Raw genomic sequence first — 16,270 nt, forward strand, 5'->3', positions numbered from 1 at the left:
CCACTTGTATTCAGTTTTGGTAGAAACTTTGTGTTAATTTTCAACTTGGTTGAGCTTTCTTGCAAAGTCATTTTAAAATAGTTTTTAAACACCTAAGTTCTCTAAAACTAGATAGATTTAAAAAATAGAAAATTTGCTCTCAAGATTTCAAAGATGCATATGAAATATTTTGTTGACAAACAGAATTTTTTGTAAAAAAAAAAGTCTTATACATATGGAAATATTTCTGAAAGTCCATTTTGAAAATGCTCTTTCCGAAACATGAGTTTCTTTCAAATAGCAGTTACTCTCTTACTGTTGCAATATCATCTTTACATTGGAGAAACGGGTTATGAGTGTTTGGTTTGCAAAAATAGCCTCCAGAAAGCAGATCACTGAAAACCACTTGTTTTCATAGATAAGGTGGACCAATTTCAAACACTTGTCTTTTTTGTAGAAAACACACAGTCATCTTTAAGTGCGATTACTCCAAATGCTGTGCCTCAAGATAAACATTCAGACCTCTCTTTGCAAACGTTTTCATGATTATTCCCCATCTTATTACAGAGAAGAGTACAAATTCAACTGATTTTAAAGGTCTTATTTTTATAAAATTAATCATACTGATGCTATGCCCTGGCATTTCTGGCACATCTGTCTTTGGTCTTCCCTTCTAACTTCTTTGCTGCATTAACTCTCTCAGGACCAATAACTGAATCAATTTCATGTTCTGGCCTGTTTTGTAACCTTACTCTGAATTCTTTTTTATTCTAGTCAAAGCAGCTGTTACCTTACATAATTTTCCCATAAAGCATTATTTTAACTAACAAAGTCATTGACTTTTGAAAATATATCTTTTTTAGTACCTCTTTCCTTGAGTGACTCACAAATAAGTAGGTGTTCCATTTCATTACTGAAACAGAATCGAGCAAATACCCTTATTTGGAACATGTGAGAAACAGCAGTACTTTCCTCCAACTGAGCAAATCCCCCACGCTGCACACTGTTTCTTTAAAATTTTAGCAATGTTTCTGTGCATCTTCCAACAGAATTTGCTGACAAAACCAGGCATTTTGCATTGTAGCTATATTGTTTTCCATGGGTTATTTTAGCTATTTTTACCAAATGAGGAAGAATGAGTGTTTTCCTAATGATATGACTTTTTGCCTTAAGCAATAAAGTTAAGAAAAAATTCCAAATAGGTTTTTAAATATTCAGTTTAGTAAAATTCCAGACAAGATTTAGTATTGCATCATTTTAAATATTGTTAAAACATTTAAAACTATTTTTATTCATGCTGGGGATCTTTAGTTTTTAAATATCTTCCTAATTGTGATGGCTTCATACCATCATTAAGTATTATCTCAAGGCACAATCTATGCTTACGCTGAGGATTCTCTTTAATGATAGGGACTAGAAATTTGTAGTTCATGTAGTCTCTTGCAGCTTCAAATATTATTTTTTTGTCTGACCTTTTGTCAATCTGAATAGATTGTCATGGTTTGACCACAAATGGTGGTCTTATTATAAATTGTACCAGAGAGATACATATATATACTTGGGTCCTGAAAATATACCTGAGCATACACCAGTAGTAAGAGAAGGGCCAACCCAGCCATTTTCTTCTGGTTGGCTTATACTTACATTAATTATATTATTTTTAATACTCTTTTTTCCCCCCTGGAGGATTTTAGTTTATTTGCCATTTGGTAAAGTTTAATTTAATTAAAATGAAATAATTTAATCCATAAACCTATTTCACTGAGTGAGCTTACATAAACTTCAGTTCCTTGAAATAAGTCAAAAGTGAATTAATCAGTGACGGGGCGGGGGGGGGGGAAGGGGGGGTCTTTGTGAATCATCCTTTCTTCTCTCAGGACAAATCACATACCTACCACACAGGACACAGGACCTTCTGATATACAAATTGAGTGAGGATGCCAGTGTCAACCATACTAAAATATTAGTTAAGCTCCGTTTCTTATTTTTTTAAGTTAAAAAGTATATCTTAGGATGCTAATAATTTTTTCACTTATTTCATGGATCTTCCTGGGCATCCCACTGGACAATGGATATCTAAAGCATGAACCATTTCTAGAGACTGCCATTTAAGTCCTCTGCTTATTCTGCTGGGTCAGACAAGGACTTCAGAGGAATGGACATCTGGACTCAATAAAGCCCTTGAGTCAGAAAAAAACCTCAAGACTTGCCATGCAATTTGACAGAGACCTGTACTTAACAGAGGCTGAATTTTTAAGAAGGACGCCCACTCCTTCTTCTCCCCATAACAGATCGGTCTCCCTCAGGGACATTTGTGAAAATATATCTGTGATCACAAAAATCAAAAGTTTCTTAGTAAATCCCAGCCCAGTGTAAACGGACTAACCTTCAAGTCCAGCCTAAGGCTGAACAAACACGCACACACTTCAATTATGGAAACAGCCCGGCCCTCTGTCTCCCTTCCCCTCCCCAAAAGGAAATGGGCTAAATTTAAGTCAGGGATACGTTATAAATGATAGAATCATTCTTTCTCTGGTGAAGAACGAGTTCTGAACGAGGTAAATGTGGGGTGAGTCAGCTATTAGATCATTGCTGATGTCCCTGCATACAGGTTTCTGTGGCTCCAAGATGCAAAGAACTTGGGATACTCACATCTTTACATGTTGCTTTGTAAAATTTCAACAGATAAGCCTAGTCGTCCCAAAAGCCACTAGTAGTCACATCTCCACAACCATTTTAAATACAGTATAACAAACTCACCCCTCAGAATCTTTGGAAGAAGGTCAGATTTCAAAGAAGAATCCCATGAAGAAATCTATATAACTGTTAAAACCCATGTCTATTATAAATTGTACCAGAGAGATACATATATAGATATATATACTTGGGTCCTGAAAATATCAGATTTGATTCCCTTCCAGGAGGAGGCAGCAATGCATAGGTGAACACCAAAAGACAGGAATTCAAGCCTTTTAACCTCTGTGCTTGGCCAACAGGTTGATTATGAACAGCTGAGCCAGGACATGAGGTTACCTGCATCTGTGTCACAAGACTGAGAGGGACCAGGGCCAAAACAGGTGCCAAAGCTTGGAATTCAATGACCTTTTGGGAAAGAAAGACTCAACAGTCATTTAAGGGCATCTAGTGCTCAGAATGAGAGAACAAAAATGTTTATTACCTATTTAATACCTGGACATAAAAAATGAGTAGAAGTCAAGAAATGGCTGAAAATGGCTGGGGAGTGCCCACGGAGAGGAGAAGGGCATGAAGTCAGGCCAGTAACACTATAATCACACTAAGATGCTTTTGTCTTTTTTTTCTGTATGGTTTACAATTACAACAATTCTCAAAAGTGTTGCTAGAAGTTTCAAAGCCAGTGTCTTAAGTGGGAGATTTGGGTTTTCCATCTCCCATGGCTGAAGTCAGTCACCCAGTGGTGCCTCTGATGGGGGTACCAGAGGAGAAACAGGGCCCTGGGATGAAATGAAAGAGCATCTCTGGATGGTACTCTGCAATCTGAACCCCTTTAAATCATGGTAAGTGCCTCCTTTTGTGTAATCTCTTCTGTCATAAGGACAAGTAGACTCTGAAAAGCTGTTCTTTAGGTGGCTCTGGACATTACCTGTGAGCGGTGATTGAGATGTGTCAAAGTTGCCAGTTTTCTTAAAAAAAAAAAAAAAAGCCACCCCATTGGCCAGTGTAGTGTTTGACATGGCCCTGCTAATCACTTTCCTCGAGGTTTTCTGATTTCAGGACATTGAGTTAGACTGGGGAAGGCCAACTTCCTCTGCCATCCATCAGGAAGAGCCTAGCACAGTGGGTTACTAGTCAGATCATGACTCATCTGCCTGTGGGTGGTGACCTGAGGACTAGGGCTGGGAGTGTTAGGAGGGGACGCCATGGGGGGAACCGAGATGGGCACCTTCTAGGGACAGCATGAGGACACCAGGCACCGAGTGGAAGGAGATGGTACCTGTGTCACTCGTTGCTCAGCGATGGCTTAGATGCTGCCATGCTAGAAAGAGCTCTGGAGGCTGAAAACACCATCCTGACAACATAGATGAATGAAGTTGACTAAAACTCCCAGCATCGTGCTCAACTTTAGCCACAAGATGGCAGGCAACAGCGGGACATTCTCCACAGCCTTGCCCAGAAAGCACTCTGAAGACCTGAGGGAAACCAAGGTCCCATTGTCCAGTCCAATGGCTGGCCATCAACACATTTGTGAAGCTGCTATGAATTAAACTCTTGTTGAGAAGGAAGGTTCTAGATGTAATTACCATCCATTTAAAGAATGGGTATGGAAATATATAGAAAAACTTGATTTTCAATTTGTTTTTACTGTCAACAGTAAACTATAAAAAAAATCTAGTTTCATTGGTTACTGTTTGTGGTGTTGAAGAAAAGTTCTAGAATTGAGTCACAGGTGCTGAATTCTAGTCCTTGCTCTTAAGAAGGTCCTTGACTCCGGGAAACCATGAGCCACAGCCTCAGTTTCCTCCTTGGTTGGGCATGGATGAACTCTGGGATTCCTTCCAGAAACTAGTCATGGAATGAAATAGCATGTGGGGATAGTAGGCTGAGAATGAAGTGGGCACAAACCTGAGGTTCTGCAATGCTTAATTTCCATGGCATCCTTGGGGAATGGGCTGTTCTACATGACAAGTTTTCTAGATAATTGAATTCTAAATGCTGAAACTTGTTTTCCTTTTAACCTTCTGTAATGGAAATCTCTCTAAAGTGTATTACACGCTTCTCAGGCTTCTTAAACAGCAAGCTGAATAAAATTTAACCTTGCCTGAATGTCTCTAGGTTATCATGATGCCACCTCTTACTATATATACAGTCCTGAATAGAGCACCGGTGCCTTTGGGCATATTCAGGTAGGCAGGACGCTCATGCTAAATGGCCCCAGAGACTATATTATAAAGGTATAATTGGCAATTCTTCCTTCCTGTATCTCCTACACCACTACCTGCAGTCATTTCTCCAAGTTACACCTTCTAGCAGCATTTGACACTCTGTTTAAAATCTGCTATAACCTAGAGAGAACTCAAGGTTGCTATGGGTAACCAGAGCCTGAGCTTGTAACAACCCTAAATTTAATTTTACACACAATTTAAAGGCAATGGGTACTGTACTGAAGGTTACTTATGGTCAGGGCTGATATTCAGCTAGTCCACCCAGTATGTAAGGTAATGTTCCTATATACTAGTTGGCCAACTGCCCTGAGCCCCTTGGGCCCTCCTGCCAGCTCAGTATCCTGGCCTGTCTCCTCGGATCACACAGGCTTCTCACATGCCAGCGTGAGAAGGTGCAGACTCCAAGGTGCAGTCTGCTTGTATAGGCTCCAGGACCCTGTTCTTGAATGCACCAGCATCCTTTCCAATGGGCTGGTACCCAGGCCATACTGGGTGCTCAGTATTTGATATCACCCTGGTTTCTGGGCTGAAGATTATTCTGTATCTTGCTAAGTGCACTGCCACAGTTTGAGGCTCTCCTCTGTACCTCCAACTCAAAGGCTTTTTCTTGGTTGTGTGCTGTGCTCTGCGTTCAGATCGCCTGAGGATGACCAGAACAGGTGTTAAAAGTCAGCTTTGACTGAACACCTGCCATGTGTCAAATGCCTATTTAGTATATTAACTAAATCATTTTATCTAATCCACTAAATGACCCTACTGGGGAAATAGCATCAACCTCCTGTGGCTGAGGTAACTCGCCCAAGGTCACATAGCCAATAAGTAGGCCTGGAAGCTAGACTCATCTCTCTGCGGCCCATGTTCCTTGCACTATGCTCCTCTCGTGTTTATCAACGTACAAAAGAGTCCAGTCATGGTTCACATCCTGAAAAATATATTTTAAGTGAAAAATGGGGCCTTTTACTTTTCAGAAAAGGCTACTTGTTTTGTTGTGTGGGTTATGTTTTAATTAGTTCCATATTTTGTTACCAATTTGGAACAATCTGTCCCCAGGGAACAGATCTGGTTTACTTATAGAAAGCTAGCTGAGGGAGGGAGGGACTGGGGTTACAAAGTACTCCTTGTAGGAAATAATTTAAAAAACCTTCTCATTTCTCCCTCCACAAAACAAAAGTAAATAGAACATTCCAGAAAATCCCATCTTCCCTAGAGTAGGTATGATAGAGCTTACAAAAACTTTCCTTTGTGTGTTACCAATTATGCCTGCAAGAGGGGGCTGTTACCACACAAAAGAATAAGGGGCTCCCAGAGCTATGGGAAAGGGGACTTAGGGGGGGGGGGGGCGTGGTGCTAGAAGCAAAGTGCAGACCTGAGGAATATCACCCAGTGAGAAAGTAGAATTGGTTCTGTAATTTTGGGCTAGTCACAGGTTTACCTTTGGAACTAGTTCTGGGGTGCAGAAGGGTATCAAACCCACAGCTATGAATTCTCTGCTCTTTCCTTAGGGATGAGGTTTACAGACTGACCCTAAGCTAATTTTTTAAATAAGTAAACCATGACCTCATCTTCCACATTTTGCACCTGCTCCTCCCACACTTAACACACCCACAATTTTCAGAGTGTCTTCTTCCAAACACATCCACCATGCTCTGTAGTTTCCCCAGTAAGTCTTGTCAGGGAGGAAATCGCTTGAATAATTGCCTAGCCAGAGGTGTGACAGGGTCAAAATAGCAAACGTATTCATTTGCTAGGGTTGCCATAATAAAGAACCACAACCCAAATGGTTTAAGCAACAGTCTTATAGTTCTGAAGTCTAAAAGTTTGAGATCAAGTGCTGGCAGAGCCGGGCTCCCTCTGAGGTACTAAGGCAGGATCTGTTCCAGACCTTTCTCTCCTGGCTTCTGATAGTTCCTTGGCTTATGGCAGCATAACTACAATCTTTACTTAGTGTTCTCTCTGTGTGCATGTCTGTGTCCAAATTTGCTGCAGGACACTGGTCCTTTTGGATTAGGGGCCCACTCTACTCCAGCATGACTTCATCTTAACTAGTTACATCTGCAATGGCACTATTTCCAAATTAGGCCACATTCTGAGGTATTGGGGGTTTAAGGCTTCAAAATATGAATTTGGTAGTGGCAGGCGGTGGAAGGAGGCGGTGGCTGGAAGACACAGTTCAAACCATAACATCATCTAAGGTAGTGTTGAATTCGAAACCAAACTCAAGAGAAGGAGAAGAATGGATTGCCCAAAAGAGTGCCTCATATGAAAATTCCAAGCAAGAGTATGGACAACCAATGTATCATCTTGGCGGGGTGAGTGTGATGTTCATATGGGGACACCTGAAATCTTATGCTTATGAATAAGAGGGGTATACAGTTGAGGGAGCTGTTTGCAGAGTTACACTGGGGTCTCAACAAAACCCTAATTTGTATTCACCACTTTTTAGGACAAAACCTATATAGGTATGTGGAAAAATTTAGTGTTGAAGGAAACTGTTAGCCAGTTACAGAGTGAAGGAGCATCTCAAGAACATTCAAAACACTTTAAGTTCCTTGATACTTAATCTCAAAGTGCTTCTAGTCCTGAAGTTCTGGCTAGATATAAGTGTGGCAAAAGGATTCTACATTAAAATTGGGTTTCCTTTTTTAAGATGGAGTGGGGGGAGGGGGCTTCTGTTTTCCTTACCAGTTTGGGTAAGTGGAAGCCTTATGGTGTTCTAGTCATTTTCTTCCCTGGTGTCTACCATTACACTGAGGAGGTATTCTGTGAAGCTGAAAACCATCCATGAAATTACCAGACCACATGGCAAAAACCAACATATAACTCTGGGGCAGATGTGAAGTAGTATAGCACAGGACTTAGGAGCACAGACTGTGGTGGAAGATAGACCCAAGTCCAAATCTCGTTCCGCCTCTTATTTAGGTGACCTTGGGCAAGTTACGTGGCCTCTGTCATCAAGGTTTCTCATCACAGCTTTAGATTAAATAAGATGGGAGAATGTCCACTATGGTAGCAACTGCTCACTCAACAACACTTCTGATAATTACGCCAGAGAACTAGGGAGTGAGCCTTAGAAAATCAAGCTAGTCTCCTCTTGTCTTGTTAACTTCTTGGTTGTTATGAGCACTGGGAGCCCAGGACTCTAGGAGTCCTCCTTCATTACTTAATTCACTTTCACACTTCTCTTGAAGACCCATCAGTGGATCCTGGCCTTTTCCTTCTATCACCTCTACATCTCAGTGGCTTCTGGGTAGGTCTTCCCTCTCCTGGCCCTTCATTGTCCAGCATATACACATGACTGTGTCATCAGAGAAAGGAATTTCAGGGTCATGACTGTGCACTATTGAAAAAGTTATGTTTGGGAGATTTACTTCCTCAGCTGTGGAAAATTTCCAGAAGCCCAGTGCGTTGACTATTGTTTCCTTATTTTCTGTATTCTTGATGCTCTGGCCTTTCGGGCCTTGATCCCAGAGAGACTGACCCTTCCAAGGTTAGCCAATTCCTAGAAATAGCAAACTCCCCTGAGAGCGTGCCTTTGATATACAAATCAACCAATCCAGAGTTCACACCCCAACCACCTCCTTTGTTAAACTCTCATACATCAAGACAGTATTGCCCATAAGTCACCCCATGCCACGTATTGGACAACTAGAGACCATCCTATATCTCAGAGCCTGCTGCAGTTATTCAAGCTACCAAATCCTAAGATTGCTCAGAGTAGATGCCATTCCTCACCCAAACCTCCCTTGAAAATCCCAATAAAGTTTCAGGCCATATTCTTCCCTCTTCTCCCTCTGCCTCCTGAATAACAATGGTGTTTCTCTATGTAGCCCTGCACGGTGTGTTGATCCCCTGTTTCTAGAGATCTGGGAGTGCCAACGTCCTTCTTTATGACAGTCATTTCCCTGTCTGCATGTCTTATCACACTTGATTAGAACAAATCCCAGGTACATTTGAGAACACCCAAGCATAACAATTAGCAATCCCAGAGACCTGTTCCTCAACATGTTCTCCTTTTTCCATCCTCCAAGCTCCTCAGCCTTAGCTATTTCAGTCCAGATGCCAAGCGACCACATCCATCCAAATAATCTCTTCCTGACCACACAGAAGTGGAATGGTGCCCTGGAACAGGTACCACTCCCAAATGGGAGTCGGAAGGGAGAGACTGAGTCTCAGCTGTGCCAATTATCACCATGACATCATGGGAACACTGCTTCACCTCTGTAAGCTTCTAGAATGATAAAACTAGCTCAGGTGGATCAAATGAAATGTTTCAGAGATTCACTCCTAATATGTCAGCATAGGCCACTTTGGCTAACCTCCCCCCCACCACCACTCCCACCATCCCTACACACTTACCCAAGGTCTCAAAGCTAGTTGCTAGAAGACCTATGGAGAAAATCCAGAATCCCAGACTCAGTTCACTGCCTCCTCCATCATACCATACTTGCCCCTCCTTGAAACCTCCATTAAGGAGTCTAGTTTCATGTCCCACTCTCTGTCATGACCCTGGTCCCATCACCTTTCTATTCTTCTGTATCTTCTTTCTTTGAAAAAAAAAATGGGCATCATCCTATGACTCAAGGAATAAATTAGAATCACCAAAGAATCCTCCTTTGGTAGCTGGAAAGCATTTTCATTTCAGGGTTAGATATACTTTCAGAGCCTGGGACACTAAACTTGGCCTCTTAAAAAGTCTACAACCTTAAGCAGGCAATGGGAAGAGCTTCCTGAACATACATGAGAAAATTTATCCCATATGGAATAAACTTCTCCAAATCCTAAAGACTCCAGCAGCCTCTTAGATAATAAATTCCCAGTCCTTCTAAACATGCTCCATGTAGAACAGTCATTATGATGTTAATATTTTACTGAGCACTATGGATTAGACATACTACTAAGCCCTCTATATGCATTATTGCATCATTTAGTCATTGGATCAACGATCAATAGTGTTATCATTTCCATGTCACTGGGAATCCAAGACTAAGAGGGATGATTTTTCAAGGTTAATCAGTTTGTAAGTGTGGGAGCCTGAGGAGGCAGCACTAGTTGGGAGCTGGAGCTGTTGACCATTATGCTCTCCCACTGGATGTCCCCTTCCTGCTCTTCCTTCTGCCTCTGCATCCAAATCAGCTCCCCTCACAGAAGATAGTTGTAAATGGTGGGGGCTCTCAGGGACAGCTCTGGGAGGGCTGCCATCAAGCTCCACTGATCCCTACTTCTAACCTCAAGGACCCAGCCACCAGGGACTGGAGTCATATTCTCAACACCAATGAATACCATGGTGGTCAGTCCTTTTCTTTTCTAAGAACAATTTTGAACTTTAAATAGAATCATTTCTCTTCAACATTCCTCCTTGAAAGTGAAAGTAATTGCTAGTTGAGGACCCAGCCATTAGCCAAGAACATCTCTTCAGTCAGACAGGCAACCCAAAGAAAATACTGGTGAGAGTCTACTGAGTAAGTACTCATACACGCCAGCCAGGCCTGTGCTATGTTCTTTCCATGCACTAGATCATTTTAAACTTGGGCCACACTATATATATGGGACCAATGACTTCTCGTTGCCCCTCCATGTCCACTCTCCACCATTCTCTACCCTGGCTTCTGCCTCAGGTTGACACATATGGACCCTCTCAATGGGTCCCTTGCCACTGGCTTCTGCCTGGTTTCTGCCAATGGAAAGCTCTGGTAGGAGACTGAAAGGAAGGAGAAAATTAAACTTAAGGTACTTCTGCTCTGGCTTCTTCCCTTCAGGGTCTCCTTGGGTTACAGATCTCCCTCAGTGAAAGGTCACCATGATTCTCAAAGTGACCCTCTCTCCATGATTCTCTTCTCTTGGGACATAGGAGCTTTCCTCACAGGAGCCTCTGAAGGCTCCACAAAAGTTATGCATCTCAGAATATCTTCAAACTTCTCTTTTCTTTTCTCTTCCATATTTAGTCATTACTAAAACCTTGGTGTGCAGTAAAGGGTTAACACAGCAAGTTTGGTGTATTCAACCTCTGTATATTCCAAGGAAAAGATTGGTTCTTGACTAACCCCTGGGAGGTAATTTCTAAGACCTTGGAATAGTCTGCTTGATGAGAGTGTCTTTGTATACCTTGGGTCTTGGGCCATACTAATAATGTAATCTATGGCACGGGCATTGGGCCATGTGGCATTAGTTTGAACTCTGGAAGGACTGGACACTGAGTAACTAAGGTCAGCTACACAGGCACTCCATGCCAGCTGACCCCCCAAAAAACCCTGATACCAAGGCTCCCATGAGCTGCCCTGGTTGACAATACTCCATAGATGTTGTCACACACCATTGCCTGAAGAACTGAGCCCACCTGTACAACTCTACTGGGAGCAACAACTGAGTTTGCACCTGTTCTCTCTCCTGGATCCCACGCTGTGTACCTTTTACGGTTACTGGTTTTAATCTGTATCCTTTCACTATAATAAACTGTAACCCTGAGTTTTTCTGAGTCCTTTGAGTCCTTCTAGTAAATCACTGAGGTTGAGGGTGGTCTTGGACTCTGATTCATCTGGGAAACAACAGTCCGGTCATAACTTACTGAGATGATGGGTGGCCACACAGGTGAAAAATGGAAATATGCTCATTCAGATGAGATCCAAATGGATCTTTCAGGATGGGGAAACTGGGACTGAGGGCAGGGGTGGCTGGTTGTCCAAAGATACTTCTAAGCATCTCAAGGGGATTCTGGACTGTTTGTCTGTGACTAAGGTGATATGAGACAGGCAGATGGAAATACATCCAGGACCCAACCTTTAATGCTCCAGCTGGAGGGGAGATGTTGGTTGAGTGGAGGAGAAGATCTAACTCAACGTGACATTTCTTATACTCTTGTGTCATGTAGTATTCCTAGGTTTCAGGAAAAAAGGAAATACTCTGAGTCTAAGTCCTCTAAGAGAGAATGAAGCATAAAAGAAACATACAAATACCACAGTACTTCAATTTAGTATTTTCCCTCTATAAGATTAATGCCATTGGCTTACCAGAGTAGGACTCAAACCCGTTGCAGTGCAGGTTGGAGCAGCAGACATACATGAGCCACAGTGGTCCCCCGTCCAGCCCCTGTGCCAACCAGCACTCCCCCACTCACCTGGCCCCACTGACATCAACTCCGACCATCAGCTGCCCATTCAGGGAGAGGATCTCATCCCGCAGTCGGACCTTCCCACTCTTCCCTGCCGGGCTGTTCTTCCTCAGCTCTGTCACCCAGATGCAGCCAACGTCCAGTACAGGGCCCTGGTGGGTTTTCCTCTTCTTGCCCCCTCTACGCTTTTCTCCATAGTCCCCGAAAACAGGGATGTTCCCAAAACTGAGGCCCACAGTCTCTGCGTCCCCCAGCTCCTTGGTGAGGTACACAGTACAGATCTCCATCCCTGGGGGGCTGTGGTCAGGTGGGACCACACTCTCATCCACAGTAAAGTTCAGCTGGATGTACTCCTGCAGCTTCTGGATGGCTGCCTGGCAGAGCCGCTGCTCTGGGCCATCCCCGCCCTCCCTCACGCTGTTCTGCAGCCACTGGTAGAGGAGGGGCAGGTGCAGCATGGCATTGTCCTGGGTGATGGGCATGGTGCTCACTCCCAGACACCAACATCATGAGAAGACCTGCTTCTGGGGGCTGGACCGGGCAGGGCCCCATGTCCCTTGGGAACCCTGGCTGTCATCAGCTTGCCCTGTGTTCATGTTCAAGGTGGCAGATGAGCCTAAAGGATGCCTACTTGAGACTGGGCTGTTGGCTTTGGCAAGAGGAGGACAGGACACAATTAGAATAACAGTGGAACAATTGCTGTGCCTGGAGTGCTCACCGAGAGAAGGAAGCGTCTAACAAGTTCTTGTTTGGTTCCTTTCACAGCAGAGCCCATGCAGATAATGTGGAAATGGGGTATTCTTCCAGCAGCCACAGCATGACCTCACCTGGACTCATTTATGCCTGGAAAAGGAAAAAACAAAAAATTTCAGTCACAACAATGAGCCCTCTGAGACAGAACACATGGCCTCCTGTATTACGAAAGAACCATGTTTGCTTTTTCAGGCAGGAACCTAATCCTCTCCTCATTCCCCAGCTAAGATCCTTCCACCATGTATATATATACGGACAGACTGACAGAGAGACAGACACACAGACACACACAGACACACACACACACACAGACACACACACACACACACACACACACCCTTCTCCCAGACAGAAACCTCTGGAACACTGACCTTCTCCAGGAAGTTTTCCTGATCATCAGGGAAATAAGATGACTTTTTCCAGTACAGCCCCCATCAAACTCATATCCAACAAGGAGGCTATGTGACAAGATTCTCTGGAAGGCTGTTGGAGGGGTTCTGGACATATTTAAAAGCTTACATTCTTAGGACGTTAAAGTCTATGTCCATTTGCCTTGATCAGCCCAGCTGCATATCCAGGAAGGCTCTCCATTCCAGGACTAACAATGATGCCAAGAAGAGAAAGGGCCAATCAACAGCACAGAGAGATTCAGGCTTGGTCTTAGGACAATGCCCTTCCTAAGCCTGGGCCTCATTCCATCTTCCTCATGTAGCCTCACAGGGATCCATGTCCCTAATCATCCTACAGCTCTTAGCTGCTCCCCTTCCTTTGGTAAACTGTTGGAACTGACCTACTCTTAGGCCAAACCCAAAGCTATCTCCTACAGAGAAATATTTCTCCATGCTTCTGAGTGAGGAGACTTGGCCTCTCCTCGGCTTGCCCTTGAACACACAGCTTAGAGCAATGATGCATCTTCCCCCAACGCCCGCATGGCCAGCGGCAGTAGGCACGTCTCCCCTGCGAGAGCTGGCAGCTATCCTGCCCCCACCAAATTCTGCACAGGGCCTGGCACACGATATGTTCCCACAACGAAAAGCTAATTGAAGTCCACTGCCAATTCTCCTTCTCCCCCAAAGAAAACTTTCACCTCCATCCTTTGTAAATGCAGAAAAATGATCCTTTTCACTCTCTTCTCTGAATTTCACTTTCATCCAGAGAAAGTCAATATAAACTATGCCATCTAAGATGGAAAACATTTTCTAGCCTTCTCAGGAAGTGATTTAACAAGGAATAATAATAAATGGGAGAAGTGTCAGAAGCCATGTCAATAATACATGACCTTATTACTCAGTAACCATAAAGAAATTTCCAATATAGCAAGGTTTGAGCTTCCAAAGAACCTGAGTGCCAGCTATTAATTGGTTCCAAATAAATCAAAAGCTTAGCAAATATCATCTACATAATCACATGCCTATTAAAAAAGAAACACAAGATCAAAGAAAAGATAATCCATAAATGTACAAAAACGGAATGTTCCCTTTGGCCAAAATAAGTAACACCTCTCACTGCAAAGTGACTCCACACAGACATATTAAAATCTTATGAATAAATCAAAACATTTTCCATCAGGCCTAGCAATCGTTATGAGTCTCCATTTCCTCATCTGTAAAATGAGAAAGTTAAGCTAAGTGATCTCCAAGGTCTGTCAAACTCAACAGAGAGGTCCTCAAACACAGTGACAGTGTCTCATTCATCAGTGTCCTCCCTCCCCCAGCACAGTGCCTGTTACCGTGTAGACTCTCAATCATTTAGAACAATTTTTAAAATACCTTTTAAATTACAGTTTTAATGGTCAATGATTCAGGGACTTAGTCACAGTTCAAGTGGTCCTATACATATGAAAACAGAGTAAGTATCTTGGGCAAGATGCTCTTTAAGTCTGATTGAAGAAAAGCCTAGAGGACCTTTTTTTTTTCCTGCTGTCAACTTGTATTCATTCAGTAAGAATCAGGCCTTGAACTTGGCACCAGGAATATATACCATCAATAAGGCAAATTCTTTGCCCTGAAGGAATTCGTAGTCCAGAGGAGAGATGCCTAAATACGTGGAAACCAGTGTGTAATAAGTCTAGGACAAGCCTCGTAACAGAATGGCAAAGGTACAATCCTGGTAGCCATGTTCATGTAATATGAGCTCCCAGCCCCTGGTGATGGGTCCAGAGCTGGGATCTCATGCAAGCTGGACCAGTGTTTTTCCCTGAGAACTGAGCACTGGGACTATATATATATATATATATATATATATAGAGAGAGAGAGAGAGAGAGAGAGAGAGAGAGAGAGAGAGAAAGTCCAGTCTTAAGTGTGTGAAGGTAACTGTAACTTTTGAACTAGGGGCCCTGGATGGCAATGTTCTACCTGCTGTGAACAAAGTAGCAAAGTAGCAAAGAAAGCCATCCTACCAAGAAATAAAATAAAATGGATCAGGAGAAGGCAGAGGTGTAAGACCAGCGAGAGAATACTCTGGTTTCCCCACAGCACTCATGGTCTTAGTTTCAGACACACTGGACACAGCTGCACTGCTACCTTCCTCTTCAATCCAAATGACTATATCAATCCTTACAATAAATTACATTTTATAATTTAACTACTTAAAAAAAAAAAAAGAAAGGTCAAGCAAAACTAAACTAAACAAACCCCTTTAAATGAAAATAAACTTTACCTTGAGTTGTTTCTGCACTTGGCAACTCAAAAGTTGCTGATATATTGGAGGTGAGCAAAGCTGATTGGTTCAACATGGAGCAGGTGTCCCTCTGTAGTCTATCAGTGAAGGGCAAGGGGTTAGGGTCAAGAGATATCATCCTGGCTGCTGGAAGCCCACCCGCTGACTGTGAATGTTGTGGGGGCAGGGAAGGAGCTTTCATAAGAGGAAAAATTATTTGGGGATATTTAGTCTTATTTTGGTGTCCATGGGATATGAACAAGTTTTTGACTCCATACCTATAATTGGGAATTTCCCAGTAATCCTTCTAGCCCCGTATTCTGTCAATTCCTTTTCATGGGATCTTCTATAAATAAGGGGAATAGGAGCATTCCAGTCTACTACAATGATTTGAGATTGACTCAGGGCATAAGAAAAGATACACAAATTTGCAATACATGAAATGGCTAGTTCTTTCACAACATCCAATGAAACATTCCGGGGAACAAAACATTGACCCAGAGAAGATACAGAACAACAGAAACCTGCAAATAGTTACAAATACCAACCTCCCTCAGAGGTGGATCTGTCTAGAGGTCTTAATGCTTCTCATCTCGAAGATCAATTTCAGCAGCGAGCAGAATCTATGGACATGAAGGCCCACTGCACGTTCCAGTTCACTTTTTTTCTATCATATATAATTCTCTAATTAGAGTCCATCTCAAAGTAAACAGCCATGATAATTTAAATTAATTTTGACTAGCCTGAAGCTGACAGCCTTAGCATTCAAAATTCAAAATGAATGCTTCTTAACAGATTTTGATACTGTGTTTAGGATCTACCAACTTTGGGGCGCCTGGGTGGCTCAGTTGG

The 16,270-nt window shown here is 42.8% G+C and overlaps 1 protein-coding gene across 1 annotated transcript in view; it reads right to left on the reverse strand.

Annotated features, from left to right (window-relative positions):
• Positions 1-16,270, reverse strand: part of PDZD2 (PDZ domain containing 2) — a 367,861-nt gene that overhangs the window by 220,283 nt on the left and 131,308 nt on the right. Inside the window, 1 exon segment of the mRNA XM_003981524.6 lies at positions 12,013-12,849. Coding sequence (XP_003981573.2) covers positions 12,013-12,488 — 476 coding nt within the window. The 5' untranslated portion in view covers positions 12,489-12,849.

Source organism: Felis catus, chromosome A1 (genome assembly GCF_018350175.1).
Source record: "Felis catus isolate Fca126 chromosome A1, F.catus_Fca126_mat1.0, whole genome shotgun sequence".
NCBI classification, from domain to species: domain Eukaryota; kingdom Metazoa; phylum Chordata; class Mammalia; order Carnivora; family Felidae; genus Felis; species Felis catus.